Below are 23,727 nucleotides of genomic sequence, written 5' to 3' on the forward strand. Positions count from 1 at the left end.
CAAATACTCGAACCCTGAGTGACCTTTAGGCCACATACTCATCCATCCCAACACCTGCTGGCCACTGCAGACCTCACAGGCAGCAAAATAAAGCTACCTTACAATGGAGGAGGAGACAATAATATCCTGGATATGCACAGGCCAGAGTTGAGCACAGAATGGAGTCAGGGATCCCTTAAGAAACTCCTCTGAATAAAACTTCTCCAGTTTTGACCTAAAGATCAGAAGACACTCAGCAATCCCTTCAGGATTCTATAGTGATAGCACATATTTTCTCAAGACCTTTAGAGACATGTTGTAGTTGGCCCTCTGTATCTACAGGGTCCACATCTGTGGATTCAATCAACTGCAGATGAATTTTTAAAAAGTCTATATGGAACGTGTACAGACCTTTTCTTTGTTATTATTGTCACTAAATAAGAGTATAGCAAATATTTATAGAGCATTTATATCATAATAGGCATTGTAAGTAATCCAGAGATATATAGGAAGATGCAGGTAGCACAGACTTTGGTATCTAAGGGGTACTTCTCTGTGGATGCCAAGGGATGACAGTATACCTAATTTCCAAAACTTCCACTTACACCAGCTCCTCAATGGAAACCTCCAGCCATGCCCAACCTGTGATGTAAGTACCAAAGAGCCCAGCTGAACATAAAGAATAATGATCTTTAGCCTGCCAATATAGCACCCTGAGGCAGGGCTGCACTCAGGAGAGGGAAGGGACACTTGGAGCCTGTATAGACTTCCCCTCCTTCCTTACAGGCCAGGGAGGAGGTGTGGCCAGGCTTGGGATAATAAGCAGGAGCATACTGGCCCCCTCATCCACTGCCTGCCTCCCAGCCCCTCCCCTGGTGCTCTACCTCCTGAATCTGGCGCTGACCCACCTACTTAACTACAAAATAAGTTCAGGATGGCTGTCAAAACATGGTCATATGAAACAACAAAAAAAGTCAAAGAATCACAAAGAGAGCCAGCTAGACTTTAAAAAAACCCCTTGTTTTGACGGCCTCATCCACTCCCCATCTCCTTATGACTTTGACAGCTCTGCCTCACTGAAATGCGCCATGAGTTGGGTATAAATAGGTCTCTCTCAGAGCAAAGTTTCCTAACGTAAAAAGGTTAAACTGCCCTCCATCTATGGGAAACATTCCATTATCACTGCATTTTTTTTTTATTAAAGTAAAGATGCTTCCCTACTGTGCACAAAAAGCTATTTGCCCTGGTATGATATAAATATTTGATGTCAGTCTTTTGGCAAAAGGCCACCTTAACATTCCAAGCTTATGATTTACAAAAAGGACGTGGGAAAAGAAGATTTGCCATATTATCTCCAGAGGTAATTGCTAGGAGCAACCACTCTTCTCTGGCAGTCATCATAACTTTCTGTCAGGCTCACCTTCAGGCTTAGCCCTGGGTGTATCCTCCCAGTCTAGCTCGGAATGTACACACTGGGTCAAGCAATAAGCGCATTTAGGATATTTCAATGAGATTAAAAACTAAGTGACCATCTATTTTTGTCAAGCTAGGTAGGACTAAACTGTCTGCAGAGGGCATCACAGATTCTATGGCTCCCTACAGCCCCTCCTCTCCACGGGAAGTCACACAATGTTCTCAGAACTCTCTTGTTCCAGGAATGGTGCTGGCCAACATATGATGTGAATACAAGTTGGTCATCCCAACATGCAATCCACAGTGAACAAAACCATTATTTAACCCATTTCAGACACTCGTCTCATTCTGCTTCCCTATCGCTAATTTCCTCTAGTAACCAGATAATGAGCAAGCTTACCTCTTAGGCTCTGACTGATGCTCCGGACTTGCCTGCCAGCCCTCCTACATTTTTGTGAAAAGCTCAGTGTCCTTGAAAAGATAGCATTCTTCAGCAAGAGCAAGGATTAGCTGTAAGTTTCAGTGCCATTAACCATACAGGGAAGAGACATGATGGCTCAGTGTTGGCTAAATATGAGGCACTCTGCCTGGCATGATTCAGAATCTCCCATGGAATCTTCCCCAAAACTCTCCAAGAGTTACCATTGCCCATTAGTGGATGAGACAGTTGAAGCTACAAAAATTAAATAATTTGACCATGTTCAAATGGAATGAAAGAACCAAACTAGATCTGACATATACTCTGTTTGACTCTAAAGCATGTATTCTTTGAGAAACTAAGAAATATTATTGAGTTCCAACTATGAACAGCCATACGCTGTGTGAGTGGCTAGAGTAGGAATGGTACTCTCTGACCACTATAAGACAAACACACTCTGCCTCAGAGCTTAGGGCACTTGCAATGGCATGTCAAGAAGTACACGCTGGGCTCTGCAAGTCTGTGTATAAGCCATACACACACACACACACACACACACACACACACATACACACATATTCCACATGGAAGATGTATATGTTCTTATATTTGTAGTCTGCAAGTAATGGTAATGCAGGGTATGCTAGGTCTCGGTGTTAAAAAGAGTGATGGAAATATCCGATGCTATATGGACTCAGATGCAGGCTGAAGTATCAGGGAGAGTTCCAAGGATAACTCAATCTTTTAAAAAAGGTAGGCATGGAGAGACAGCTGGGCACTCCTGTGTGACACGACATGCAGAGGACATCATCTAGAATGTATTTCAATCATAAATTTTCATTTATCGTCTATATAACTAACTTCCTTTTTATAGGAAATAGTGAAAAGTAAAAGACACCAGAAAGTAAAAGACACCAGAAAAGTAAAAGACACCACAAGGTACTGACCAGATAAATCCATATTCAGGATGTTCTGCAGAATCCTTTTCAAGCAGTCAGGGCAGAAAGAAGGGCTCTTGTAGTTAAAAAGGAAAGCAAGGATGGGATCACCATGCACAAGAGAAAAGTGAAGGCAGACTCATTACGTAGTGTGTGCTGCTGGAGTAGAATAAGGTTTGCACAATCAGTAGAGAAGAATATCTGTTTAAAACAAAGAGAAGAAGAACTGCCAGGGAAGGAGAGGGCAAGGGCAGGACAGGCTGGAACAGGCAGGGCAAACGGAGGATCAGGGAGGGTCAGGGAGAAGGCCAGCACAGGGCCTGGGAATACACAGTGAGAGCAGGATGGCAGGGGCACACCAAAGCGAGGGTGTGTTCAGAACAAGTAATGCAAGGCAGGTGGAGGCACCAGGGACAAAGGCAGGGTGAAGCCGGCCTTGGAGAGAGGGGGTGGCAGCCATGGTTCTGGCGGCCAGTGATGGCAGCAGGGGTCTGGCAGGCCCAGAACCCTTGGAGAGAGACCAGCCTCCAAGCTGGGGCTGCAGATGGTGTCACCTGGCTGCTGCTCCTCAACAGCCAGCTTGATGCAGGCCCTCCCTCCTCCACCCTCTGGAGACCAGCCTTTGTCTTCTCACCTGCAGTGCTGCTGAGTGCCAGTGCGGTTCTGTTGTGGGGCCTGAGCTCATTCCTCCTGTTCCCCCAAGTAGCCCTGGAGCCCTCCTCTTTCTACCTTGAGGCCCTGCTGAGACCACAGCCTCCATTAACTTCTGTCTCCTCCTGCCTCCGCGCAGCCCTTTACCCTGCCCAAACCATTCTTTCTTCCTCTCACAATCTTGTCACTTATCAGATGGAAACCCTGGCAGTGACACAGCCTCTCTCTTCCTCAGCACAGCAGTAATAACAGTCCCCGTGACCGAGCAGAGCTATGATGATGATGACACAGGAGGAGCTGCTATGTGCAGGCTGCTTGGAGCCGCAATGCCAGAGCCCCGTAAGGACACGTCACCCTCGAGGTACTTCTCCTACTGTGCCCTGAGCTTGCTGGACTTGGCAAGCTACCTGGCCAAGATACCTGACTGTGGGGAAAGAACCCCTAGTACCAGGAGGGGCAGCCCAAAGCTCAGGACTGGAAGGATCTCTCCATGGCCTGAGAGTGAAAACAGAAACCAAAGTCTGAGCTGGGTAATTTGACTCCTGCATCACCTTGTTCAAGGAACAAAGCTCTCAGGAGTTTTATGATTTTGTGGGCACTGTTCTGGAGTATAACTACCCACTGAAGAGTTCTGACTGGTGCTTTCCCAGATGGCAAACAGCTTCAAGTGCTTCTGCCTCTACTAGGTTTATCTAGTAAATACACTAATTATTTCATTAGCTATGGCTTCCTTTCATAATTTTGATTAATTTGCCCTTTTAAAAAAATTCTGGGAGAATATTGTACTTCTGTTTCTTTTCTGGTGAGCAGAAAATCTGAGCTTTTCCAGAGCATAAACAGCCTAAAGCTCACTACCTTCACCCCATTTCACAGGCTCCTCTCAGCACAAACACAGGGCAAACTGTCTTTCCAGGGAGAATGGGTTCCAGTGAGTTGAGTTCTGAGACTTTCATGCCACCCTCCCTAGACAGAGTCACATGGCTATGGCACAGTGCTAGACATGGCTTCATGGAGGAAGATGTGGCAGGCGTGGTGGAGGACTTCACAGTTACACTTGCCAGGGGACATTTCACGGTGTCTTCAAGACAGGAGGGCTGGATTTAATGCTGCTTAATGCTAAGGGAGGATATAACAGCATTTCAAACATTCAAGGCAAATCTGAAGGTAAAAAACCATACAATTTCTCTGTGCTTTTGGATGCAAGTTTGGAAAGCAGGATGAGGAGAGAGAGCAAAGGAAAGTAATTCAGCCTAGATTACCAAACCATCATGGTAAGAGGACGGCTTTGTAAAGTTTCAAGATGTTCTCTCTTGGGACTCAGCTTGCTCAAGCAGTGGGGCCAAAGAAAACCTGCCTTTTGATGCCCCAGTTCTCCTAAGAGGAAAAACAGTTGCCCATAGCAGCCTGTGTAGCTACCACTTCCAGCACCTCCCTGTAAATCTTCAGGATATTACTAATAGCTATCAGTTTCCTGCAGAGAAGTGTAAAGTTACGTACTGCCACATGGGGCATCTATGGAGACCAGAGGATATCAAAGGAGCTGCTATGGGCCCAACCTAAGATGGACGAGGGGGTGTACCTGCAGGAAGCAGGAGGCTCGTTTCTAGCACTTTCTCAGGCCCATGACTCAAATACTTGCTCCAAACATATGCTGCCCTGGGCTTTATGGAGCATCTTCAGACAGATCATGACAGCCCTTGGTTTCATGGCCCCCTCTGCCATGGCTACCATGGAGAGTGTCCTCTTGTACAGAGAGGTTAATGACCTGGTAACCAGGGAACAGAAGTGACTCATCCTTATTTGTATCGATAGAATTGCATAATCCAATGCACTAGCCGCATTCAGTTATTTAAACTAAATAAATGTTAATTGTGCTCAGTACCCACAAATGGTTGGGAAAGCATGATATAAAACATTCCATTATCACAGAAGTTCTATAGGACAGTGCTGCTCTAGATGTATTTTTAACGAGGTAATTGCCTTCCTTATGTCATTCGTTCATTTAACTGATGATTATGGTCCACTGATTCTACAATGCCTTATGCTATGATAGTAACATGTTGATATTAGACATTGATGTTAGACACTAACAAGTGACTTGCATACAAAATTAAGGCCTGTCTGTGCTATGTCATCTGCCAAGGCTTTGAATGATTCAAAGAATGTACATTCAGAATTAACACCAGTATCTAAAGATGCTTGCTGGCATTTCAAGGATTGCAAGTAATACAGAATCCATTCCTACCTCTGCTGGTTCTTTAGACAGAAAACTTAACAAGACACAGTACTGTTTGACCCCTGCCAGTTTTTGTTGGGATTAACAAATTTGGTATTGCATGTCACTTATGAAGCCCTCTGACTAGTAGCCCTCAGGACCTGTATACACTGGCATGTTGGTCCCAGTCCTCAAATTGCCCCCCAGCTTTGATATGTACCAAGCAGGTGATTCAATTTACCTTCATGTTAACCCAAAACCCTTTCTTTTCTTGATACCTTTCTACTGTGGGAAGACTTTTTTCTGCCTTGACAGCTGACATCACTAATGCTCTTCTATGCAACAATCCCCCAGGAAATCATCCATTCATGGGGAGAATCAGGTGACCTGAGACCCAGGAATAGAGTGTGTCCCAGTGGAGCTTACAGAAACCAGGCAGTGCAATTTATTGTTCTACTGTCAATTCCAAGGTGCTGCTACTGCTGCTTCAAACTGTAATAGTGTCTACAAACAATTTGCACCTTTGAGCGACATAATTGCAGGAGGTAATTAACAATCCTAGGGAATCATCTTTATAAAAGCTTTTAAAAGCAACAGGGATGGAGACCACTGTGGATCAAGCAGAATCACTGCCCTTTCCCTGACATTTCAGAAGGCACCTGGATGATCTCTGTAGAGGTCTGGAGAGCACAGGTCCTTGGCTTTATGAAAACTGCTCAAGATGCATTAATTATAAATCAAATGCCACACGTTTACTGCCTGTACAGCTTTCTGAATGCAGCATACCCTGAAGAGCAGTTAAGACCACAAAGCATCAGTAGAGTTAGCGAGAGCCACCAAAGGCAACTTCCATACCATGCACCATTCCCAGGTGGAAGACTGCATTCACCAGCATCCCCCCTTTCCGGAAGTGGTCACTCATGTGCTCCAACCAGTTGGCATCCAGACTGCTCACTGTCTGCCCATTTCTGGAGATGCGGAGAGGAATGGTGACAGGGTAGTATTGCCGGCCCTTCTGATGGTTCTTCGGCTTGTTGAAAAGCGTGAAGATCTCCATTTCTGTGGGAAGTTGTAAAAAGGGGTAGGGAGTCAGATGGCGATAAAATCTGCCTCATTGGGTTTAGTAAAATGTCTTTGGAGCCTGAAGAAATGATACCAAAAGTAAGACTGAGGCTGAAGTGTTGCCAAATAATAAAACCCATTTCCAAGTAGTAAGTTGAGACTGCCTTCAAGTGGAAAGGGGCTGTAAGTTGGGGACACTGGTTTTAAATCTGTAATATATGAACAACTGTTTTCTGGGATTAATTTGCAGAGTTAGGCATTTGGGAAGACATAGAAGAAATTTCTAAAAATTCATACAAAGATGTGTTCTGGAATTAAAAGCAGATATATTTGGGTAAGAGCTGGTCTTCAAAAACATAAAAATGTCAATGTACTAAGGCACATAAAAATAAAAATACCGTTCTAATTCCAGGAACCTTGTACACCCCTGGACTATTTATAAACTGCAGTGGTGTTTCCTGGGGCCAAATCCACACTATTTAATCAAGTATATCAAAAATACATCATTGATATGTAAAAATAAATATGTTCCCATAAATGAGGGTTCCTGCCTGGAGTGGCAGGTCTGCTCAATCAGCCAAGCAGGCACCAAGAGTGAGGCTCCCAGCTTCCTATGCCTTCATTTATAGCTCAGTTTTTCAGAAATCAAAAATCACTACCACCCAGAAACAGATCTGTGCCTGCCCTATGTGCTGCTGGGCATGAGTTGGCAGAAGCCACCTCAGGAACAAATACCTGGACTTTCAACCTAAGTCTTACGGTCTATTTTTGTGATACGTATGTAGTCAAGCAATCAGGACTGACCCACCTTAAAAAGCTCTGCTTACATAGGCTGGTCAGAAATATGCTTTGTTTTCCAGAAATATCTTGGAATCACAAAAAAAAATCCCCACCCTTTCTCAAAGAAAAAATTTAAAGGTCATAAATAATAGTTGACTTTAGTAAGAAGAGCCAAGCACATTCATGCTTCCTACATGAGATATCTAGACCCACATTCTGGAACACTGTTTCCCAGATTTCAGTATTTCACAATTTTTGTGGTATTCAAACACTCACTTAATTATCATTTGTTTAAAATGACTCTTCATTTATTTAAACAAATACATTTTAAAAGAAAACTTTGCTTTATGATCATAAAGGCAAATTACTACCACTTGCCATAAACAAGGAGGAGTGAGAAGGCACATTAACACCAAATATGTCACCATCTACACCCCAAGTTTCCGTTCTCAGTCTTCTTGGCTGACTCGAAATGCCATCTCTATAGCCAGGAAATGCTTTCATGTAACAAACCAGCGTATGGAACCAGCAACCTCTACACTTTTTATTAACTCTGAAACACAAATTCTTGGAATGGAATGATACAGAGGAAAATTTACAATGGAGGGAATCAAGTCACAGAGGGGAGCTGGGAGGTGGGCAGGAAGTGAACTGGACTATCAGGTGTTTTCCAGTCCTAGATGCCAGAGATTTAAATAAAAGTTGCAAATAAAAAGGCAAGAGGAAAACCGTGATTTAATGAGTCTTTTTGTTTCATTTGAATTTCTCCAAAAGTGTACTCCACAAACTTTCTTTGTGGAAGTAATTTATTTAGGAGTTAACCTACAAAACAGAGGGATGGAGATGAGATGGGAAGTAGGGAGGAACTCTTGACCACAGGGGCAAGTGGCACTCAATCCCACAGAGACCCAGAGATACTGTGTGTAACACGCTTACAAGATGGACCCACCAAGGGCAAAGCCACTGGGTGAGTGAAGGTCACTCCCAAGGTATTAATTCCCCAGGGCATCTGCAGCCCTGCATGTCCCTGGGTGCTGGCAAGCTGTGAAGCTGAGACTGGGCTTGGCCAGAATGCACCACAGGTGACCCTAAAGTGCACCAGTCCCTATGATCTGTTAAAGTTAAGTACAAATGCAATAAAATTAAGAACAAATCACAGGAGTGGAGAACTGGGAGCTGGCCAAAGTTCCACATACACAGTAATACTGGGTCATGCAGAAGGATGCCCTGCTTGCATGGCAACAAAAAAACCCACCATTTCCCTCAATGCATAATGAAACAGAAAAGGAGGAAGACGAAAAGAAGCAATGAGAATGCCAGGGTAGGTGAAGGAGACAGAAACTGTCAATGAGGTAGACAGTGCTAACAGCATCCCTGTTTTCCTACCCTGATCCTCCCCAGGGGTCAGGACTGAAGCCAGAGACAGAAATAAATTTTTCAGGAAGGAAAAGGAAATGCTGCTGGAATAAAGTGCCTCCAAAGCATTAGTGGCAATGAAATATTGGGAGAAAGCTGATTTCAGATGCGTAGTGAACTTTTCTGTCCCAGTCCCACTGTCTCCTTGGCCATGGTCCTCTCTCTACTTACATGGAAAACGTCCAAGAGAAACTACCCAAAAATGATGCCCTTTGATGTTTTTATCTTCTGATTCTTCAACACACAATCACATGTGAGCAGGCACCAACAGTTCCAAAAACTTGCCCAAAGTTTGTTTAAATTTTTTCAGCTGCTCTATGACTCTGCCATGACCCCAGCTGGAGCATGTTTCCAGACATGGGACAGAAAGTCCCAAGAGAATGCGGAAGGCATTGTTTCTGAGAATGCTCTGGCAAAATACCCAAAGAGCATCAGGCTGCCTCCCTGTCATTCTCTTCTGCCCTGATGTGGGGCCTTGCCTCGTCTCATTTAGATCCCTCATATCCAGCACAGTCACCCTTGTCCTACAGGAAATGCTACACATGTGTCAAATAGAGAAAAGGAAGAGATGATTAGCGGGTGCAGGGCCCAAGGCTGGAGGCTTATGGGAACAGTCAATGGATGACCCCATTTGCTTGGGCTGTGCCCAAAGGAAGTAGGGAGCAAAGAGGCAACTGTCCAGTTCTGAAGCCCAGCACAGAAGTCTGCAGTCTAGATACTGTAGAGGGCCATGGAGTATGGTGACTCCAAAGGCAGCAGTGGCTGGAGAATTAATGTGCTGGAAAGAACAATTTGGAGTTGGATGTGGCTGGGTAGCCTAAGCTGGGGTGGCTGGAGAGGGTGCAGTAGAGGGAGATCATGGATGGGGGAACAAGGCAGATGGTTCCCACTGGGAAGGCATGGCTGTAGGGGCTGTAGTAGGGAGAGCAGCTGTCCTGAAGCTGTTCTATCCAGATTCCTGGATATCGGGATATGAAAGCCCAAAGCTGTCATTGGCCTGGTTTTGACTGGGCCAGGGCAGAGGGGAAAGCAAAGTACAGGAACCTCTATGCACACAGGATGCACAGGAACCCACTTATCAGAACCAGAGCAGCCCAGACCCATGTACAGTGCTGACAAAGTTATGACAAAGGTCATAACTGTCATCATTCAGACGACTTCTGCAGGAGGAGGTGGTACCAGCACTAAGTGGATACCCCAGAATCACAGTAAGTGGCGAAGCCCGAAGTCTTTCAATCCAAACTCTGTATTTGTTCCCAAATCTATCATCAGGATGCAGAAAACAGGTGCTGTTGGCCAGGGGTCGGGACTCAAAAGGCTGACTGTTCACAGACTGAGGGAAAGGCCATAAAGATGATATAGCAGCTGGCAGATCTGGGAGGGATGATGGGGAGAAGTCACAAGCCCCTGGAGGCCACACATTAGGTGCTCACACTGACCTGGCAGCCAAGGAGGCCTACTGAAGAAAACTTCTTTGGCAGAAAAGCAACTGAGCCCAGTAGCTCCAGTTTCTGGTTGACATCTCTAAAACAGGAAGAAAAGCAATGCTTGGAAGATTTCTTAAAATGATTAAATTTCAGAATTTGTGGGAACCTATCTGGCCTCTTCATTTCTCTGTCTGAAGCTGCAGTAACAGAGATGTTGGGGCTGTCTGTACACGAGCCCACGTGACCACTGCACAGCACAGACCTCAAACCAGCAGGAAATTCCCCTAGACCAAGAAATAAAGTCAGTGAAAAAGAAAAGAAACCCAGGAGGGCATGGTCCAAGCTGCATGGTCCTCCCTGAGAAGTGAGGGCAGTCTGTCCTCACTTCCGGGTGGAAACTGTGAAGATCCCCTCAGTGCACCCTGCTTGGATTCCTCCCCACCAGGTCTCCTAGGTAGGAGACAAATTAACTGAGGAGAAGGAGGGGAAGAAGGAAGACTCCCCTCTGGATTAAAAAAAAAAAAAAAAAAAAAAAAAAAAAAAAAAAACCTGTCTGCTATGGAAGCCTATTTAAGTCCACCTGGCAGAAAGAGGAGTAAAAACACTTCCTCCTCCTTCTGGGGCCCTGGGAGAAAGGCAAGCTGAGAGCTGAGCAAGCTAGAGCAAAGGGAGGGTGGGAGAGGCACTGCACATGAATGTTGGGGCGTGATAGTGAGCAGGCTTCCCAGGGAAGGAAACAATAAGACTCCCCAGGAAAAAGATTAGGAGACAAGCTGGGGTCAGGTGAAGGCCATGACCAGTGGGAATAGGGCCCCTGGACATCCGGCCAAGTGCTCAGGCTGCAACAAAAAGAAGTTAACTGCATGCAGGCATGCACGGACCTCTATCTGGGAGACTGGTAACACAGCAGCATCTTCTGAGGCAGGAAGCAACCGAGACACACCTAGGGAGCAGTCAGGACTGTGCCCTCAGGTGACCGCCCTCACGATGGCTGTCTGGCCATCCCCACGGGCCCACACGCCAACCAGTAACCCCGGCATGTTTATCACCTGATGGAAAGTCTAAAGTCACTCATTTCACCAAGAAAGGAAAAAAGCTAACAGGGAGCTGCCTCACTCAGCTCAGGGCACTGGACCATGGACCGGCAGCTGTGCGTGTAGAGTGGGGTCCCTGCCTACCTGGGAGGCTAGAGATGGGAAGGCTTAGAGACCTCTGCCTTCTGGCCAGGCAGAACCTGCTGCTCACTGTAGAGCTGATGCCTCCATCAACACAATTAACCCAGGATTCTCCAGCCTCTAGTAAAGAAAAGGGTCTTGAGATGGGCCAGAACACTCCAGGTAATGAGGGGCTTCCATGCACTGAACCCCGAGGGAGTCTCTGGGTGAGGAAGACAAGTAGTCACAGGGCAGCAGGAGAGTCCAACAAGAAGGTCTCCTAGTTAGGAACTGTCCTCAGTAACAATCGGAAGGCAGGAAGTTGAGAAGGAGCCTTGAAGAAAGATGGATTCTGGAACACAAAAGTGTCTGTACCCTCAATACAAAGTATCTGTACCCTCCCAAGCAAGCCTCGTACTCTTTCTCACAGTCTTAGTTCTGTGACAGGTGGAGAACAAGAGCCAACAGCTCAGAGTCAGTCAACAATGGCTGGTCACACTGACGAGTCACCAGCCTTCAGCATTTTCGAATCCTATCATACTGAACCTTCCCACAAGTAGCTACTGCTCTGCCTTTTGTAAAATGGGAATGTCTTGTCCGAGACTACTGCCTACTCAGAAGGTGGCCAGGACATGCAAAGCCTGGATTCTTACCCACTGCACTTCCTGCCTCCCCATGTCTTGCCCCTCGCATCTGTGTCTGACCTGATCCCTCCACCCTGTGCACAGTCCTGGACTGTGGAGAAGGGTTCCTCAAAGGCCCGTCCTCCTCCTCAGGACGCAGTGCCTATCCAGCCTGCCCATGGGAAGACAGAACTCCAGAATTAAGACCTGGGGTCATTCGGGGGCACGGGTCTGATCTAACCATATTCTCAGCTGCTCTGAGCAGGGAGTGGAAGTCTACCTGACCTGAGTGAAAAACAACACACAAGAAGAGCTGTACTTTCACACATATTGAGAAAGGAGCCAGACCTTGGTTAAATGATAGCCCTAATGTATCCCAGGACTGAAGCAGCTCTAGACTCTCCCTCTAAGCAACTTTACGAATAAGCTCCCAGAATTCACCATCCTATAATTTTCTTCTCAAGAATTACTGATGGAAATAAAACTATTTTACCTTGTTTTTGCCTCTCAAAGTATAAAATTCCTTATCATTTGTAAGAGGACAATTTCAAAGACTAATAGACAGTAACACTGATCAGAGACTGAGAAAGGCCTAAATCAAAGATCCTAGTGAGGCTTCAAGATCTCCTACTGTCAAGTCTTTATACTTGCTCACCTTCTAAGGGCCAGAAGAGGCTTCATCATTACTGTGAGCACCTTGCTCTTAGGAGATACTAGATTGCCTAGAGAAAGGAGTGAAAAGAAACTCTGGGGAGGGAATGAAGACAAACTTGCTCTCTGCCAACCAAGGTCCTTGAGGAACCCTGCCAGTCTACTACACAGCAAAGACCAAGTTGAGAAGCATGATAGGATGGTAGATCAGCCTCTTGCCAGATCTATCCCTTTCCAGCTTGGCCAACACACATTCTCTCTCAACCTCACACTACTCCACTGGAAAAGTGTGACATAATAGAGTTCACCCACACCTAAGACTATTTTAAACTTAAAAGATTAGTCATTTAAAAAGCTTCTTGGCACAGGGCCTAGTACTCAGGAAGTATTAATAAATGTTTGCTATGATTGTTGTGTTGTTATTTGAATTCCTGAACCCAATGTGCACGCTCTAATGGCTGTTACAATGCGATTAGCAGGAGTGCATGCTGGCAGCTTCTCCTTGGCAGAGTGTTCTCTACGTGGTGCTGATCTGACGATTATGACCTCCCTGAGAGGCCATAATCTGGTTGTTTACATGCTAGTGAGTTGAATCACAGTTTCCTGCACAATTTGCCCTCAACTGGCTTCTGTGATTTCTTGTTTTAGGCAGATATTCTAGAGTGGAGAGTCCAAGGTCATAGGTGACCGGTCTGCCAATACTTTCTATACAAAGGCAGGGCCAGAGCCCCAGGGTTAAAATAACTCACAGTCTAAAATCTACTTCACATCCAGAGCCTAAGGCATGAAATAACTCAAAGTCCAGAATACACTTAAAAGAATATTTTGGAGTGTTGCTTATCAATTTCTTGAGGCTCTGCTCTCTCAGAAGTCATACCTGCAGCACACAAATAGTTGGGTGGCCCAGACAACTGCTTGATAAAGTTTCTCTTGTTTGGCAGACTTCTGTGTCTACACTGCAATTCAACTTCTTTTTCCTGAAAAGCTGTTGCTCTCTCTTTAAACATGTCAATACTCCCAGGGATGACATACTTACTTCCCGAGCACTGTTCTTCATGCACATCCAACAGGTCAACATCCGGTCCATCCAGAGTTGGGCTCAACTTCCTCAAGGAGGCTTCTCTATCCTCACCTTCTCCCAAGGGTGAGCTGGGTTGTTCAGTGAGAGGAACTTCCCCAGTGGGGCTGGGACTGGGCTCCAGGCATTGGTCCACCCTGGCAGGAACAAGGCTCACATCCACAGCCCCTGGGTCCTCATTCTCTAACGGTGTGTGATCTCCATGTGCATTTTTGGTAGCACTGTTGGCAGGGGATGCCAGGGAGCTGCTGCCCACCAAGGTTGTAGGGTAATGGTACTGAGGTATGACGCTGACGAACTTCAGGCCCCGACTAGCGGCCTCCTGGACCTGGGAGACAGACAACATAAGGGAATTGGTGAATGGGATGGTCTACCAAAAAGGCGCAGGCAATGTCCCAACACCTTACTCAGACTTCTGAGTATATTTCAGCATGAATACAAAGAATGCCAGGCTGCAGAGGTACCAGGTCCCCAAGGCAGAGAGCGTTCTCTCATCCCTGCCCAATGGGACAGGCTCAGTGTGTTTTACTGTGTTGCCTGTTGGAAACACACAGCATGTGGCCATGAAGCATTGGGATCAGGTCTCTTTGAAACACACATTACTGCTTACTAGTCTCTTTTTTGTTTTTCTAAACAGGCTAGAAAAAGACTATAAAAGGATAAGCACCAGCAAAGAGAGTTTGAAAGAGGAAGTTCATTATTTTAGCAACAGTTTATTTTTTGTTATTTCTCTTTCTGATGAATTGCCTACTTCCTGCCCACCAGGCTACTACATAAAACAGTATGTTTATAGAGATATATATGAACTGCCAGATGGCATCTTATGACCCAAAGAGCTTCCTTTTTGAGACAATAGTTTAGGCAGAGAAGGTCAAAGGTGGGAAAAACCAACCCTGTATGAAGGCTGCCAGGCATCATGCTCCATGGCACACTCAGCCCTGGGGGATCCCACCATACCCAGGTACCACCAGCTGGCATAGGTAACAAAGGAGTAGTTCTTGTTATGCTCATCTCCTGTGCCCCCCAGATGGAGCCTTAATGCCCACAAGGAGACTCAGGACTCTTGAACTCACCCTCTCCTTAAAACATAGCTCCAGGCCACTGCATTTAGTCATCAAAACTTGGAAAGAAAAGTTGAAAGAGCCTAATAAAATTAAGCAATATCCCAAAACTATCAGGCTACAGAGGATTTTCCCAGCAAGCATGCTCAAGTCATATAAACAAGAAGGTGGAGACTTCTAAGTTGTTTAAGTCTTACTCACCAACCCCTAAATGGGTGACCTCAGCAAACTTTAAGGGTTCCACAATAATTGTCTACTGTCATCAAGAATCGGCAGGGTATCTGGCATAGAGCTGCCTTGAAAGGAGAAGCAGGATTGGCAGCCTTGCATGGGTTAATGCTAAGCACACTGCACATTCTAGAAAAAAATCTAGAGCAGCTGCAAATATATAGTCCAATCTTTCTATAAAAAGTAGACTTTACTAAATATAGCAATAACAATAGTACTAATCCTATCCAATGTACCCCTACTGTACATAGGGCCCTGAACTAGGTATTTTATATAAATTGTGTAGTTTAATCCTTCAAAAACCCTGTGAGGTAGCATTATTTTCATTTCTAACTCACGGATCTTGAAACTCACGGATATAAAAGTCATGAAGCGAATACTGAGGAGCCAGAACCAAAGCCTGGACGTGGCCCAAACCAAAATGGACCCAAGTCCAAGTGGATAAACCTTTGGGTATAAAATAGATACATATCCACAGTCCTACATGTGTCCACTTATCTGTCCAAGGTTGGCTCAAATCAGTCTTAAAAATTTAAAAAGAGAAAAGAAAAGAAACTTTCAAAGTCATCATTTTAATTCTGGAAAGTCTAGGATATGCCTAATTTAAAAATCATTTTGGACAACTTCTAAAGGAGACTTAGGTAATGACAGTTTTAAAACAGTAGGGAAATCATTATATCAAAGAACTTTAGGTTAAGGAAAACATTACTTACAAACCATGGCTCAGAGCTTCCTGGCAACATGGGCAAAAAGAGAAGGGCAATGGATTTTACAGCCCTCAAACAAAAGGCAGAAAGGCAGAAACAGCCTTGCACTATCTCTGCGATAGGTTGCCCTATCGCCCACCCAGAGGATCAGCTGCAACTCCTGAAGCATTTCAGAAACTCCTTCCACAGTGCACTCAACCTCAGGCCAGTCTCAGCTGAAGTCATGGCAATGTCATGGCTTTGAAGGTTTTCAGAAAGCTGGGCTTCGAGCTCCAAAAGTGTCACTCATGGGCATGAGGAATCACAGTGGGTTACATAAGCTTTCTGCCCTCAGTTATCTCTTCTATAAAACAAGAAGAATCACACTTCCCTTAGAGTTGCTCTGAAGATAAACGTCACGTATGGTAACTGAAGGTCAGGGCACAAAAAAGGCACTGTGGCCTTCTCTCTGACAGTCTCTGGCTTCTGTAGCCCTGTGGACACTGCTGAGGTCATCTGAAGAGGAGGGTGAAGACTGTGAACAGAGTATTTATCCTAGCCCTCTCCTTCTTCCCTGGGATTTAAAGAACTGGAGAGGATTAAACATCCTTCAGACCTCAGCTTTCTCCCACCACAAACTAGACAACTGTATTCTTTTGCCATAACGTATTCCAGATCCATCCTGTAGGTCATGGGTTCTCAAAGTCTGGACTCCTGACCAGCCGCATCACTGTCCCCCCAGGAGCTGGCCAGCAGTGCAGGTTCTTAGACCTATAGAAGCACCAACTTGGAGGGAAGGCCCAGTCACCCTGGTTTCACAAGCCCCGCCGGTGACCGCAAGCAGCCTGGTGTCTGTGAGTCACTGTTGTGGGCACACACTGTATGAGGACTCAGGCACCATGCACTGCTGTGGCCCTGGCGACAGAATGATGCTTGCTGGATAGCGGTTCTTTGTAAGTCACTGCGGAATAAATGAATAGATGTGTGTCTCTCCTAGAAATGAACTCCTTGAAGGTTAGAATGGTGAAACATTAATTTTTCTAGCCCTAGAGTTCAACAAACATTTACTAAGTCCCTATGCTGGCCCCGACCAACACTGTGCTTAGGTACTAAAGAGACAAAACAGAAGTCCTGATCCTCAATATCAACTACTACCTAAAAAAGTAACAACACTAACAAGAAACAATCTATGTTTACATTATTTACAGTAAAAATCAAGATTTTAAAACATAGTCTTAAAACTATGCTTTTATGCATGTACACATACAATACATAGAAACATTCAGCAAAATGAAAACAGCAGTGAGGCTGGGAGTAATTTTTTTTTCTATTTGTGTGTAGATCTTTAAAGTTTATTACGTTAGAATTGAAAAAAGTATTTTAAAAATTCCTCATAGAGGATGACAAATGCAATAATGGATATAAAGATATTTTAAAATGAAAAAAATGATTACTTCTGTCTGAAGGAGAAGTTGAGAAGTTTCTCACAGAAAGTCAAGACTGTAACAAATGAAATAAAGCAATAGTCAGAAGAAGTGAAGAGTGTGGCAGAACTGAAGTATGTGTATCTCACATTAAAGCATTCACACCTTTTTTTCACCCAAAATAGTGTGTAAGACAAAATCTATTCAGAGACCAAATATGCAGGAGGCTTCAAAGGATGAATAGGAGCTCACCAAATATACAAAGGAAAGGGAGAAGGGAAATTCATTCAAAAAGGCAAGAAAGAACTATCATGAACAAAAGTTTCACCACGTACAACATAGCAAGAGAATCCAGAACCACCAAAAAAATGAGACTGGACTAGGAATCATAACGACTGGATCACATGTCTTTGGGCCTCAAGTCAAAAAAGATGCTGACTTCACCTTGCAGGCCAGCTTTCTCCTCACAGTAACTCTAGGAGCAGAGCAGAGTGGCCCTGAGAGTAAAGCACAAGATTTATCTGCACACTCATCTCTTACCTTAAGCACCAATGAAAATTTAATGTCCTGTGCCACGCTGTCACCCAGTATCCAAACCTTTCTAAAGGACACTAAAGTTAAATGCTCCCACCATTCCTGGCCTTCCAGAGAAACTCAAGCCTCATGAGGAAGCATCACTGTGCACAAATCTTTATCTGCAGCTCTGCCTACTTCCACTGGGAGGATTCCTGAAAGGAGAATTAATAGCTCAAGGGATACTGACTTTTCAAAGGTTTGGTATAGGCTGCCAAATTGTTCACCAGAAAGGGTGTCTTTTTTTAACCAGGAGACTGCATTTAAACCCTGTAAGATCAGTATCTGACTAGACTCGAGGAGTCTGGACTCTGTGTTTTCTATCATACCTTAGTGTACTTTTGATTCTCTTTTTTTCATAAAGTGACCTGACTACATATAACTAGAGCTAAACTTAATCGTGACTGTTTCTCATTCTTTCATCTGTTTTCTCAATTATAACTTTTATTGAAAAACTCTCCAAGGCATTTAATTTGGGTACTAGATGGCATCATCGGGGTTTATCCTCAGCTTACCAGGTCTCCTCAACTCTCCTCTCGGTGTCTCATATGGGTTTAGTTCCTGATAATATGTTACTATTTCCAAATCTGGATGCCTAGTCCTCACTTTCCTTGGAGGTCCAGATCTACATGACCATGGTCACAGCTAATAAGTGCATCATTGACCTTGTCTGTGAATCTGGAGTCACTGGCTTCTTCCTCAGTTCTTCCCTTTCTCTAATTCTGTGTGTCCATTTAGCACATCCATCCAGATTTATCCTCAAATGTTTTGTAATTACACCCCCATTTTTCACACATAGAAGGTGGCCCTCGTCATCTGTAGCTGGATGTGACCATGAATGACTTCACGGCTCCACACTCCAATGGTCTTCAGAAGCCCTAGATCACACCAATATGGAAAAATGAATCATGAATAGTCAGGTCACATTAGCTATGGAGTTCCCAAACACTGTCACACAACCACAACTGTGATTGGTAAAAACAAGAACTACAAATATTACACAAATCTGCTATAAAGAACACTCTCAAGCATCACCTTAACCCTCCAAATAATATGTTACAGAAAAGAAACAGGCTAAGTGAAGATTTTATGACTGGTCAAACTTCACAGAGCAAATCTAAGGCAATGTCTGGACTTGGCTTGTGTATGCTAAGCCCAACCTCAGGCTCCTCCAATGATATCACTGTTTCCTCTTTGTATTATGCATCCTCTGCCAAGATGCCCATTTAGACACCAGTATATTCTCATGCACCTTATCCTTATTTCTGCTGCCTGTAAGAACAATGCTGTGCAAAATACTTAAAGGCGTAATAATTTCTGGTTTAGGTATCAAGATTTAGAGCCATACTGATTGCGTCAAAACTTTATTTGATTACTCCATACTGTGTAAGAACAAATCCCACAGCAGCTATATTCAGAATAATATTATGAAACAGATATCTTTTTAAAATTTAATTATATAGGAAGTCTAATTCACCTTTGGTTCTATATTTAACAACTGCTTTTATTAACCACTTAACAATTTACCCTGAGTGTCACTCAAGGAGCTCATTAGTTCACATAGTGACTGACCTGAGCATTGTTCATGCAGGTAGCATTTCAACCAATTTTCAGGAGACATACTTGTACATCTCTTTGTTTTACAGTGACTGTTTTTCTACATTTATTTCAGAATGTTTCATTTGCTTTTGACATTCATTTCTAGTGAAATCTAATAATAAGTTCTGGTTATTTTCTTTTACTTATTTGTGTTTATCTGTAAACATAATCTATACTTTTGTGCTACAATCCACAAAAACTCATAGTAAGTGTAGTAAATATAATTTTTATACTTCTCCAGAATTCAGTGATATTCTTTTACAACATAAAACAGACACATTTGGGACACTGACACTGAACAGGAAGATCCAAAGATCTGTAAAAGAAAAAACTGAGAAAGAGAGAGATATCAGCAAATGATTGTGGTGCAAAATGGAGAGACAAAAAAATCTCTTTATTGTCAACTACTCATAATATAGAAATGACAGAACTAACAAAACTAAAAGGCTTCCAATAATGGTCAATGATTATAATAATTCTATGAGTGATGTTGTCAGAGCTGACCAGTATCTAACAACCTATCCTATCATCAAAAATCAAGGAAAGTATTATTATAAAATAGTCACCCACTTTCTGGACCGAGTAATATGGAACCCATTTGTTGTTTAGTCAAAACAAGGGGATTCAAAAAGTCATTTACAATTTCGATTAAGTCTAATAACCAAATAACTGAAAAACATGGGATAGCAAAATGCCAACCAAGCACATCCATCATCAACATGTTCACCATTATGTTTAGTAGGTAGACATTTTATTGAAATTATATCACCCACAGAGAAAAAGGAAAGACTGACACGGCAGTGTGAAGTGTGTTGTGCAAAGAAAGACAACAGTGCAAAATAAATTCAGAAGGCAACTAGATCATACTGTCCAGATTGTAATGTTGTATTGTGCAATCAGTGTTTTAAGATATAGCATACACAGAATGACTACTGAATAAACTTGATAAAATTGTCATTTTTATATTTCCTGTTATGTTATCCTATAAAATTAATAAAAAATGCAATTTTGGTCATCCTATATTTAAATAATTGGACTGGTAAGTGGATAAAAAAATGTCATGGCATTGAGATAGTCCTAGAAAATCTAAAATATACTGTCTGTTACTCTACTTTCAAAATGAATATTATGTTGTTAATGATGATGTAAATACAGTTATATGTATTATGTGCCACTACACATATTTGCGTTTTAGGGTACATATATTGGTCTGAATGAAACTAGTTAGGGAAAAATGGGCTGGGGTTATAAAAAATAGAAGCTCTATGCAACTCCCACCAGCAGAATGGGAGTGACCACAGTTCATATTGGATGGCATGGGGCAAAGGTTAGAACAGTTTCAGGACTTCTTTGTCTAAATCTAATGAAGAAGATGCCGTGGTTAATTTTATGTACTGACTTGTAAGCTATGGTGCCTAGTTGTTTTGGTAAAAACATTGCTATCAAGATTTTTAAAAAAATTGATATGATTGATTTCTCCAGTGAATTGACTTACCCCACAATGAGATGAGCCTCACTGAATCAGATGAAAAATGTAAGTGTATGTTCTCTGATTAGGAATGAGACAATGAGGATTTAATCTGGTGCTGACTCTAGGTCTCTGAGGGGCATCTTTAGAAGGTTTTCAAAGATCAGTTTTGCCCAGGTAAAGCAAACTTCTACCATAGTTTAAGGACAACTGCTACACACACCAAGTATGGGAAATTATAGTAATTATTTTCTACAAGTAATAGGCAGAATCTTTTTTTTGTCTTTTTCTTTTTTATTGGTACCAGGGATCGAACTCACGACTGCCTGCTTGCAAGGCATGCATTTATGCCACTGAGCTAAATCCCCAGCCCCGGTAGTATCTATCTTTATGACAAACTTAATGGAATTCTTATATGTAGGAGCTAATTAATGCTGAGAGTCAGCAAATAGTTGCTTTTTTTTTTTTTTTGGTACCAGGGATCAAACTCATGACCTCATACTTATCAGGCAAGCACTTGAGCCACTGAGCTAAGTCCGCAGTCCAGAAACTGCTTCTTCTAAAAAAACATAGAACTGTGCTGCACTGGTCACATGTGGCTATTTAAATTATATTTAATTCAAATTAAATAAAATTTAAATATTCAGTTCTTGAATCACATAAGCCACATTTCTAGTGCTCAGTAGTCGCTCATGGCCTTACTACCCTATTGGACAGTGCAGCTGTAGGGCAATCTAGTCTTCACAGAAAGTTCTACTGGGCAGTGCTGCTATAGAGCATGATAAATGAAATATAGAACAGAAATAGTGTCTTTGACAGTAATTTCAGAAGCATGTAACACGGGGTAAAAACCAACACTCAAACAGAAAAGCACTCAAAACACACCCTAGATTACACCGCTGCCCACTCTGTGCCTCCTAATAACTCATGGGTCACCATTGGGAATCACAACACACACATGATCATGTACTGTGTAAGAGCAGGCACAAAAAACACTGTTTTAGGTTACACAGTTACATGTGAGTCTTTGCGGTGAATATTTTATCATACACATGCAGCCCTTCCCATCTTTTGTCACCTAAACTCTTGTACAGCTTTCTGAAAAGGAAGGCTCAGAAGTAACACATTTCAGCTCACATCTGAAGCTGCCTTTGGCTCTGCTGTGTTAACACTCAGTTTTAGGAACTGAAAGCTCTGCCAGGCATCACTGGGTATTAAGCTCTGCTATAAAGTTATGGAGAAAGATCACGCATACCTTGTGACGGTGGTATTTTCTCTTAATGACCAAAACCACTTAGAATGAGCCATGGACTACAAGCCTAAATACTTAAAGCTTTGGACCAGCTCTGCCACTCCTGAGCTATATTACCAGTCGAATCAATTGAGCTACCTGTGCTTTAGTTTCCTTCTATATACAAAGGGGCTAGTAACATTCATTCACTCATTCCGTTGACTACTTACTGAAAACTGCTCTGTGCTGGGCACTAGGTGCTGTGGAAATAGCCATGAGCTGGGGAAGCAGACACTATTGCTGCCATCTTGGATTTCACAAGATTTAATTTAAATGAAGGAGTAACTGAGATACTCTGGAGAGTTTTGTTCCACCCTGTTCAAATTGTCTGTGCTCAGTCTGAGGAACCACTGCCATCCTTAGATCCCTAGTGGGGCTGGAGTTAAAGTGAAAGGATATCCCTTTTTTCTCCTCTGCCATTAAAAGTGATTTGTAAGAAATACGAGAAAAGGTGTAAGAACTCTGCAAGCTATAGATTCCCTTGAAAATAAAAGGAAGAAAAGGGACCTAGAGATCTAGAATTAGAGAACGGGTTCATCCCTTGATAGCTCTATTCATTTCTAATAAAAGGAGTTTTACATGGGTGCATTATTGTGTTAATTGACTCGGTTCTTTCACTTAGATTGTGCCTACAATTTTACAATTTGCAGAAAATGGGATCCATTGGGGGTTATAAATCTACTAAGAAATAAGAGGACTAAGCAGGTACCTTAAAACTACTATTGCCCAAAGATCTTTAACTGGCCTTTAGAGCTTTCCCTGAACCAACCCACCAGATCCCAACTCATGTCTACATAAAGATATAAAATGGAGGTAAGCAATGGAAGGCCTTCCTGTGAAGAACCATCCAACAGTTTCTCAGAGCAATCCAAGTGGCGGGGAGGGCAAAGCCAGAGCTGGACGTGGGAAGACCCACAACAAGCATCCCTAGAACTATCAGGAACCTTTCTCTATGTTTTGCCCTTTCTTCTCTTCATTTGTTGACATAATTTTTTTCTATCTAGGACCATTTTTTTTTCATGTAGCAAAAAATATGATCATCACTAACTTTTGAGTTTTTCTGCTAACCATTTAGTCCCTGGAGACAGTCTCAACTTTCTAGTTACTCACAGCAAAAACTCTCAGAGGAGGGCTCCCTGACTGGCCCAGCTTAGGACAGTTGCCCATTTCTGGCCCTATTAGACCTAGCCAGAGTACAACATGGTTCCCATGGAAATTATGGCTGGACTGTGGGAACAAAGAAGTTCTTAGAAGAATTACTTCAAGCTCTTAAATCATATAAACAATTCACATATACTAAAATACAAAGCTGTCAGACAAACATTACATAAGGTACAAGGCAAACAAAACTAAGTAAATTTTTAGTCTGCATTCCTTATAACAACACTGATATATTTTGGTTCAAAACAGTTCCTGGTAAGTGCTTGGATTAGTCAGTCTGCACAGACTCAGTGTTTTTCCATTTTATAGAAGTTATCTTTGCATATCTTCTTTAGGTCTGCTCAAGACTGTTTATTAAGAACACTTTCTGGGGCTGGGGATGTAGCTCAGAGGTAGAATACTTTGGATTCACTGTCCCATCCAATCATTTT

General features: G+C 43.1%; 1 protein-coding gene across 2 annotated transcripts in view; it reads right to left on the reverse strand.

Moving 5' to 3' along the window:
• Nucleotides 1-23,727, reverse strand: part of Rftn1 (raftlin, lipid raft linker 1) — a 227,090-nt gene that overhangs the window by 40,433 nt on the left and 162,930 nt on the right. For both annotated transcript variants that reach the window (XM_003480013.5, XM_023561651.2), the window contains exons 5-6: nt 13,764-14,133; nt 6,470-6,673 (exon numbers count right to left, since the gene is read on the reverse strand). In XM_003480013.5, coding sequence (XP_003480061.1) covers nt 6,470-6,673; nt 13,764-14,133 — 574 coding nt within the window. The remainder of the gene's footprint in view (nt 1-6,469; nt 6,674-13,763; nt 14,134-23,727) is intronic.

The sequence above is a fragment of the Cavia porcellus genome, unplaced genomic scaffold (genome assembly GCF_034190915.1).
Source record: "Cavia porcellus strain 051 isolate PalLab524CR breed Dunkin Hartley unplaced genomic scaffold, mCavPor4.1 scaffold_10, whole genome shotgun sequence".
Taxonomy (NCBI): Eukaryota; Metazoa; Chordata; class Mammalia; order Rodentia; family Caviidae; genus Cavia; species Cavia porcellus.